At 37.4% G+C, this 9127-nt stretch overlaps 1 protein-coding gene across 2 annotated transcripts in view; it reads right to left on the bottom strand.

Annotated features, from left to right (window-relative positions):
* Nucleotides 1–9127, bottom strand: part of Mphosph8 (M-phase phosphoprotein 8) — a 32007-nt gene that overhangs the window by 18314 nt on the left and 4566 nt on the right. For both annotated transcript variants that reach the window (XM_021203307.2, XM_029541671.1), the window contains exons 2-5: nt 8490–8645; nt 4675–5523; nt 2864–2960; nt 687–941 (exon numbers count right to left, since the gene is read on the bottom strand). In XM_021203307.2, the coding sequence (XP_021058966.1) occupies nt 687–941; nt 2864–2960; nt 4675–5523; nt 8490–8645 (1357 nt within the window). The remainder of the gene's footprint in view (nt 1–686; nt 942–2863; nt 2961–4674; nt 5524–8489; nt 8646–9127) is intronic.

Here is a 9127-nt window from a genome sequence, read left to right as displayed (position 1 = left end):
TTGGGAGGCAGAGGCAGGCAGATTTCTGAGTTTGAGGCCAGCCTGGTCTACAGAGTGAGTTCCAGGACAGCCAGGGCTACACAGAGAAACCCTGTCTGGAAAAAAACAAAACAAAACAAAAAATACCTAGCAGGGAATGATGGTACACATCTACTGTTCCAACACTTAGGATGTAGAGTTAGGAGGATCCTGAACCCCTGTGTGGCTAAGGATGGATAACCTTGAAGTCTCTGTCCTCTTGCCACTACCTGCTGAGGGCTGGTGTCACTTACCATGCCCAGTTTTTATATGATCATTTTGGAATGAAAGCTCAAGATAAAAGATTGAACTGAGCTAGGTGGTGGTGGCATCTGTCTTTAACCCTAGCACTCAGGAGGCAGAGTCTATGAGATCAAGGCTGGCCTAGTCTATAGAGTGAGTTCCAGAACAGACAAGGCTACAGAGAAAGCCTTGTCTTCAAAAAGTAAGCAAGCAAGCAAACAAACAAACAAGTTAAGCTGGAAAACAGAAATCTTTATAAGTGTATTATAAATTTAGAGCATTTAGATGTCAAACGATGACTTGAGTCTTCAATATTAAAAGTTACTCCGCAGATCCAAATAAAATTATTATATTCTGAGCGAAAAGTAGATAATACAGGGCACATTCTGACATCACTCTATGTGAACAATGCCAAGCAAACTTACCAGATGTCTCGTCTGTTTGGCATATGCTGTCAGAGCCTTCCTGATCCCCTTCTGCAGCAATGTATGCCCAAGTATCAGTCTCTTCTCGAGCATTTCTTTTTTCTTTAAGTGAACACTTGTCCTTGGTTTTGCTATCATTTATAATTTTACAATCCAGTGATATTTCTTCTCTTTTTGAATTATTCTCAAGAACATCATTTTTTTCTTCTGTTGTTTTTTTAAATAAATCAAATGCATTTCTGATTTCCTTAAATGCTAAAAAATTAAAGTCAATGGTTAACTGTAAGTCGCAAATTTATGTACAATCAAAAGAAAATCTGTACTCATATTGAGTATGGTTTTTGTAGTTTTAATAATACTTACCTTAGTTATGAATCAATTTAAGATTTACTATCAAAGTCACAAAGTCATTTTAACTAGTCCTTTTGGCTGTTCAGTATCCAGAGAGCTATGACAAAGAAGTATTCACATCTTCTTGAGTAACTTCTCCTTCCTTTTTTCCTGCCTGCCTGCCCTTTTGGGGGATGGGGCAATTGATTCCCTTGTGTATGCTGTATACACTCTACCAGTCCAGATCCCTCATCTTGTAGGCCAATTTCAAGTACATGTTTTTTTCTTCAATGAAAACTATTTATTTCATTCATGAGGAGTACTGGTTTCCAATATCCCTGCTAGTAAAAACCTATGTAACTAGCACTTAACAAAAGTTCTTCCAAATTCTCCAGTACTTTACATATTTTTCCTACTTCCTCACTCTAGCTTTTTGGTGCTCAAGATAGAACCTAGGTAGGACCTGGTATGGTAAGCACACATGCTATTATTAATCTATATACCTAGTTTTTCTTGCATTCCATTCGTAGTTAAAAGTTGGTGGAATTTTGTAGCTTTATCAGGTATATGGACAGTGCTCTTACACCATGCTCTTTTCCCCATTCAGCACCAGAAACAACTTCTGCACAAGCTCTAGTGTGTCTTCCTAAAGGAAAGGGATCACTGAGATTCCCTCTTTCAGTAGTCCTTTGTCACAATCACAGTAGTTCAGAATCAGCAGTGTTCATCCTGAACATCTTGCCCAGATGTTAATTTGACAGTATTTTAGATCTCCAAAAAAATCTCTGAAATGTAGTAAGTGCTTTCTGTACTGTTCAAATAGATGCAGTTCTTATACTACTTTATGTATGAGCCACTGAGATAGGCATTACTACTGCCATGTCTGAGTCTAGACCTAAAATAAAATCTACTTTTACAACTGAAGATGCAGCTAAGCATTCGCTTAGTATGAACAAGACCCTGAGTTCCACCTCTAACATGGTGAGGAAAAAAGTATTAAAAAATGTGCATGGCTGGCCGGGTATGATAGTGCACCTCTTTAATCTCAGATGCAAAGGCAGGCAGGTGGGGCTCTGGGAGTTTGATGCCAGCCTTGTAAAAACAAAACAACAAAATACCTGAAGTTGGGAAAGCTGAAGAAATGGCATAATGTCTAAGAAGCCTTGTGCAATCATGAGACTTGAGTTCAGATCCCCCAAATATAAAAAGCTGGACATGTTAAGTACTGAAACTCTTTAACTAGGTGGGGTGTGGACAAGTGGATTGCTCGGGCTTGCTAACTATCAGCACACCTTCAGATGCAGTGGATAAGTGGAGAGTAACAGCAGTGAATCCCATGTCCTCCTCTGGCCTTCTGAGTGCACTAGGCAAATGCATACACACATCTGCATATACCACACATATGCACTGAAACACGAGAGAACTCTGAAAAACCCCAAAATTAAACTTAAGCCAGTATGAAGCTATTAAGTAGAAAATTTTACTCTTAATGCAAGACTCACAAACACTGGAACACTAAAAACATTATAGTATTACAAAAGAGTGCATATAATGTACATATAAACAAAATTTGGATTTAAACTTGGGTGCATTCTTAAGAAATCTCATTATATGTACATATAAATTTCATTGAACCAGGAAGAGGAATCAGAAACATTTTTGGTCCCAAATATTTCAGAAAAGAGACATTCAACCTTTATAACATATCAGACATACATATGCATACATACATATATACACACACACGCACACACACACCCAGGTGTACACATAATATACATAAAATCAATTAATAATTGTTTTAACAATGGCAATGAACATTGAGCTATTTTCATTTTTGTACTTACATTTTAATCCCTTTGGCTCTTTTCTGGCTTTTTCTTCTTTGTCCAAATCATACCTTTTCTGGTATTTTTCTTTGGGTTCATTTTTTTTCTCTTTCTCCTAAAGAATAATGAATACAAAACAAAAAATAAAAGATAAAGAGTTGAACTGTAATATTTGCAAACCAAAATATTCTACACATGCCTGAGCACAGAGCTGATTATTCAATGTTTCTCCCACTGCTCCTTCCCTCCACCAAGATTATCCTGCAGACATGCTAAGCTATATGAAATGAAACCCAAAACACAATACTTTGTTTCTCCATTTTCTTGTAAGAATCTATTACTTAAAATGTTTGAATATACATTTACATGATAGTGTAAACCTTTAATCCTAGCACTAGGGTGGCAGGGACAGATCTACATAAATTCAAGGCCAGCTCAGTCATGCAGTGAGACCTTATCTCAAATTAAAAAACAAAAACAAAAACTTGCAATTCTTTATATACAGGTATGAAAATGTCACTGTGAAAGCCATTCTTTTGTATAGTAAAAATTAAATTGCTTCAAAATTAAACTCTATAAAAACTATCTTGGGGCTGCAGTGATGTGATGACTCAGATGTTAAGAGCACTTGGTGCTCTTATAAAGAACCTGGGTTCAGTTCCCAGGACTCAAATGAATATATGATGCCTTTTTCTGGACTCTGGGCACCAGGCACACACAGTACGTGTACATATATGCAAATAAAACATTCATACCAATAAATCTAGAAATCTTTTATTGTTTTTGTATATTTGTTTGTTTTTTAAGACAGGTTTCTCTAGTGTAGGCCTGGCTATCCTGGAACTCACTCTGTAGACCAGGCTAGCTTTGAACTCAGAGATACACCTACCTCTGCCTCCTGAGCACTGGATTAAAGGTGGGTACCACCACCAGGTACTCCTACTGCCAAGCCATACAAATAAATCTTATCACCCCCCCCAAAAAAAGTGAAAGCCAAGTGTAACTTCAACTCCCAACACCCAGGAAGGAGGAGCCAGAGGATCAGCTCAAGGCTAGCCCTGGGCTATAGTGTAAGACATTTTGTTAGAGAGGGGCATGGAGAAAGTATGATAGACACAAGATCAAGCTAGTTAACATTTTAACATGAAAGGGGAACGGAGCCACTAAGTTCCACCCATAAATGAGGAGCTATGGAGCTGATTATTGGATAGTTTCTAGAAGAAGGTTTTCTTTAAGGGTGTGTGGGGCTACTGGTAAATCTACCATATACCTGAAGATGGCCCCACATTCAGCATATGGACAGTACAAATTGGACATGATGAAGCTTAAAATAAAAAAGATCACAAGCTGGGTGAAAGGAGAGAGAGGTAAAAGTGGATCTGGAAGAAGTTAGGGAAAGACTAGAGGGGAATAAGATCAAGATGCACTGTATCAAATTCTCAGTATTTTTAAAATAGAGGACATACACACCCCAAATGAAATTTAGTAAGATGATAAAGCTGATAGGACTGACTATAAAATGCTGCACAAATCTACAAAAAAAAAAAAAAAAATCTAACTTTTGTTAACAAATTAACTCTCAGGGGTTTGTCTTGGTTTAAAAAAAAAGGCACAAACTGAAAGGTAAAGTTGGGGTTCTGGTGCTTACTTAATATTAGAGCACACACAGCCACCCTCAGTGCCACCATATTTAATAACTACCCGAGTTACACTTTATTCTAGTTTGACTGTTTCTTTTGTCATTCCTTGTGAAAGTTCCTAACCATACAACACGAGTAATAATCTGTACCAAGCATATCTGTATTCTTCAAGTTCTCTACCAACCTTACCTCTTCTGCCAAGTCAGAGGACTTTAGGCTCTTCTCTTCCCCACTTAGTCTGGAACTTTTCAGGGTTTGGGCAAACACAGGTGATGGTAACTTATTTAACTCTAGGTTACTTATGCCTTTGTCTTGATTTCTTTGCTTTTTGGGCATTGTTTTCCTTTCTAAAAAGGTATTCGTGTTTTCAAGCTTCTTGATCTCTTTTGGTTCCTCAAACTTTCTTGGCTTTGTCTTCTTCCTTCTAACTCGGGTACCAGCATCCTCTTCAATACTTATAAGGTCATCCAGATGTTTCTCAAAAATACCCTCTTGCACTGTATCCTGGGCTGTCTTATCTCTTACAGTTCTCACATTTTGATTCTCTTCTTTGTTGTCAGAAAGAAAGTTTTCACTGTCATTCTCTAGAATGAGGGAATCATTAGGTGATTCAGACTCCAGTGGAGATTCTATATATCTCTCTTTTTTTGTTTTTCGGTTCTCTTTGACATCTTCTCTTATTTTAATCTTTAAATCTCTTATTTCAGCCCTTTTATTAGCTTTCTTTAATTCCTTGGTTTCCTTTATTTCATCCTTTTTGGGCTTTTTGGAGTCCTTTAATTCTTCCTTGACTTCCCAAATTCTTTTCTTCGTCTTCACATCAAAACCTAATATTTCAGAGGTGCTCTCCAGCTCTGTCTTGAACTTGTCTTTTAGTTTTCCCATTTTTGTCCTTTTTTTCCTCAGATCATCTGGACTTGTCTCTTCTTTGCACTTTAATTTTTTCTTTTTCTTCCTTGGTGAAGTATCTTCTTTTGTGTCACTTTGCTGGTCGCTATCACTGTCTGCCTCAAATATGTCATTGTTTAAAGATAGTCTCTATAAAAAACAGAAAAGGTTAAAACACTAACATAAGTTCAAGAGTTTTGAGAGGCAGTACTAATAAAATCTAATGTAAACATTTGTAGCAAAATTGACTTCTTTAAATTGCCTAAATTTAACATGTGTATTACTTGTATTTCTGACCTAGCAAATAAGACTCTGAGGTGAGGAATGTCAATTTAAAAAGGAGACATAAAGAAGAAAAATGCCAGTGCTTCCAGTGGCAATAAACAGAATCATCAAACTGAGTTAAGAAGTAACTGCTCTTCCAAAGGTCTAGAGTTCAAATCCCAGCAACCACATGGTGGCTCACAACCATCTGTAACGAGATCTTATGCCCTCTTCTGGAGTGTCTGAAGACAGCTACAGTGTACTTACATATAATAAATAAATAAATCTTTAAAAAAAAAAAAAAAAAAAAAAAGAAGTAACAGTCTAATTTATAAATGGGCTGTAACTGAATTTTTAAATTATTTATTTTTTATGTGTAAGCATGAATGCAGAGGTCAGAGGATCAATTGACTTTTGTTCCTTTCACCAAGTGATAATGTCTGAGAATTAAACCCTGGTCATCAGGTATAACAAACAGCAAGCTCAGCTGTCTTATCAGCCCTTCTTCTAGAGTGTTCTTAAACTTGTTCTATGTAAGTTATATGGAATAAGCACACTAACAACATAGAAATCTTACCTATTTGGCTGATTTGTATTATATAATCTTAAATAGTTTCTACTGAACTGTTTTCCTACTCTAAAAAGAAGCTCAAGAATAAGATATTGAATCAGGTATTGTGGTGCATGCCTTTTGCATGCCCTTAATCCCAGCACTCAGAGGCAGAGACAAGGGTTCTCTGAGTTTAAGGCCAGCTTGATCTACAAAGCAAGTTCTAGGACAGCCAGGGCTGTACAGAAATCCAGTCTCAGAAATAAATTTTTGTATAAACAACAACAAAAAACATGAGCAAACTACTTTTATTACTCATTTTCCAAAACCGTCTTATAGCAAATAAATTAACAGAAAGGATGGAAAAATGTGTCACCAAGATTGAAAAGGTAAGGGAATGTGATAGCACTGGTGAGTAATCCAAACAAAAGTCTTTTGCACCTTCATGAACCTTTACATAATAATAACAAGAGCACAACAGATGCCCACATACATCCACCACAACCTGAAGTGGTTGGGACTTGAAAGTTTAGCTCTATGCTAAAATATCAGCTTCATATACAACACTGCCAAAAAACATAACAAAATGAGGAAAGGGGATTAAAAACTATTTAATTTTGCTAGGCGTGGTGGTTTGAGTATGCCTAGTCTAGAAGTGGAACTATTGGAGGTGTGGTCTTGTTCAAGTAGGTTTGTCCCTGTGGGCATGAGCTTTAAGACCCTCACCCTAACTGCCTGGAAGTGAGTTTCCTCATAGCAGCCTTCAGATGAAGATGTAGAACTCTTAACTGTGCCTGTACCATGCCTGCCTAGATGCTGCCATGCTCCCACCTTGATAACGGCCTGAACCTCTGAACCTGTAAGCCAGCCCCAATTAAATGTTGTCCTTTTTAAAGCTTGGTCATGGTGTCTGCTCACAGCAGTTAAACCCTGACTAAAACAATAGGTATGCTGCCTGTAATTCTAACACTCAGGAGGCAAAGGCAGGAGAATCATAAGTTCAAGGCTAGCTTGATCTCCATGGTTCCAGACTAACCAGAGACACAGAGTAAAAACTCTGTCTCAAAACTAAAGCCAGGCATGGTAGTGAAGACCTTTAATCTCAGCATTCAAAAAGCTGAGGCAGGTATCTCTGAGTTCCAAGCTAACCTGGTATAGTTCTAAGTCAGCCAGGGCTACGTTATGAGACTTTGTGTCAAGAAAGAATTATTTAACTACAGAAAGGTTAAATGAAGACATGTTAATAACACAAATAAAGTATGATATGAATCTATGTGCTATAATCTAACAATACTATGAACCAGAACAAAATAAATAATTATGGCAATAATCTCCACATACAAAGAATAGCTGCTCACATCATTGGAAAATACAAAATTATGATTTCTGTCTGTATGCTCCTTCACTTTTACATTTATCACCCTGGCTCCTCAGCATGGCCCTGGAGCCTGAATACAGGGCTTTGTATCACTGAGTACACTGCTACTCTTTGTCCTTGAGATAGGGTCCCATTATGCAGCCCTGGCAGACCTTCATTCTCAGTAAACGTTCTGCCTAATTGTTCTGATTACTGGGATTACGAACATACCCCAACTTATTAGCCAACATTTATATCTGCTGAAATTTGAATGCTGAGTGTCCTCCAAGGTCCATGTGTTAAAGGATTGGTCCCTAGGGTAGCACTAACAAATAGGAGAAGGAGGAGTGGGAGGGAGGAAAAATCATTTTTTTTTTTTTCCTAAGACAGGGTTTTTTTGTTACCCTTATCCATCCTAGACCTAGCTCTGTAAACCAGGCTGGCCTCAAACTCAGGGAGATCTGCCTGTTTCTGCCTCCAACCTCAGCTTGGTGGATCTTAGGGAGGTGAAGCTTAATAAGAAATTCTTAGATCATTTGTGAAAACCTCCAAGAGGACTGGGAACCCTGGTTTCCTCTGTGCTTCCTGGCTTGTGAAAACGAGGAGCTTACAGCACTCTGGTGCCTCCCATCAGAGGCATCCAGAAGTGGACTAACACCTTAGAACTCTAAGACAAAATTAAAACTTATCTTTAAATTATGCTAGGTATTTCATTACAGTATAAGCTGACTAACAACATACAAACTATAGTTGTCTGTCAAATAGAACCACACGTTGGAAAATAAAAGTTGAACAAAATCACCAGAAGCAGTCTGTGAGCAAAATGGAATTCATAAAAGAAATACTGGACACTGTATTTTTCATAAATTGTTTACTACACATACTCTGTATACATAAGATTATAAATATCAAACCAAAAAAAAGGAATGAGATAAAACTTGGTACCTGAATATCCTTCCTGACTGCTTTAGCTTTGTTCTCAGCAACTTTCTTCCTGAATTCAAGAAGAACTTCTTTACAGTCCTCCAGATGAACCTCAGGTTCCCAGGTATCATCTTCAGATGTATATCCTTTCCATCGAACTTTATAAAGATTTTTACCCTATAGCATAAATTAAAAACAGACATATTACTGATTAAAATTTCAAACCCATTCAGCTGTGGAGAGCAAGAGAACTTGAAAACTGCATCAAAATGAAAATTAACTGGAGTATGCCTGGTCACTGAGCTAGTTCCAAGACAACCAGAGCTACACAGGAAAAAATTGTCAGGCACGTGGGGCCTACACCTTTAATCTCAGCATTTGAAGGGGAAGCAGGGCAGAGGCAGGTGGCTCTCTAAGGGCTACACAGAGAAACCTTGTCTTAAAAAAAGCAACAACAACAACAAAAAAAAAAACAAAACAAAAAACCCCAAAAAACCAACTCCACCAAAAAACCAAGACTAATGTCTTTTTCTGATTATAAAGCAATGTGTACTCTTAAAACAGCAATGAAAAACTGGCAAGGCACTCAATGATAATTAGTATGTGGAGATTATTCTATCATATAAGCAACATTGTTTTGATTCTTTGCTTTTTTTTTT

The sequence above is a fragment of the Mus pahari genome, chromosome 8 (assembly GCF_900095145.1).
Source record: "Mus pahari chromosome 8, PAHARI_EIJ_v1.1, whole genome shotgun sequence".
Taxonomy (NCBI): domain Eukaryota; kingdom Metazoa; phylum Chordata; class Mammalia; order Rodentia; family Muridae; genus Mus; species Mus pahari.
This window is presented reverse-complemented; position numbering and strand designations above follow the sequence as displayed.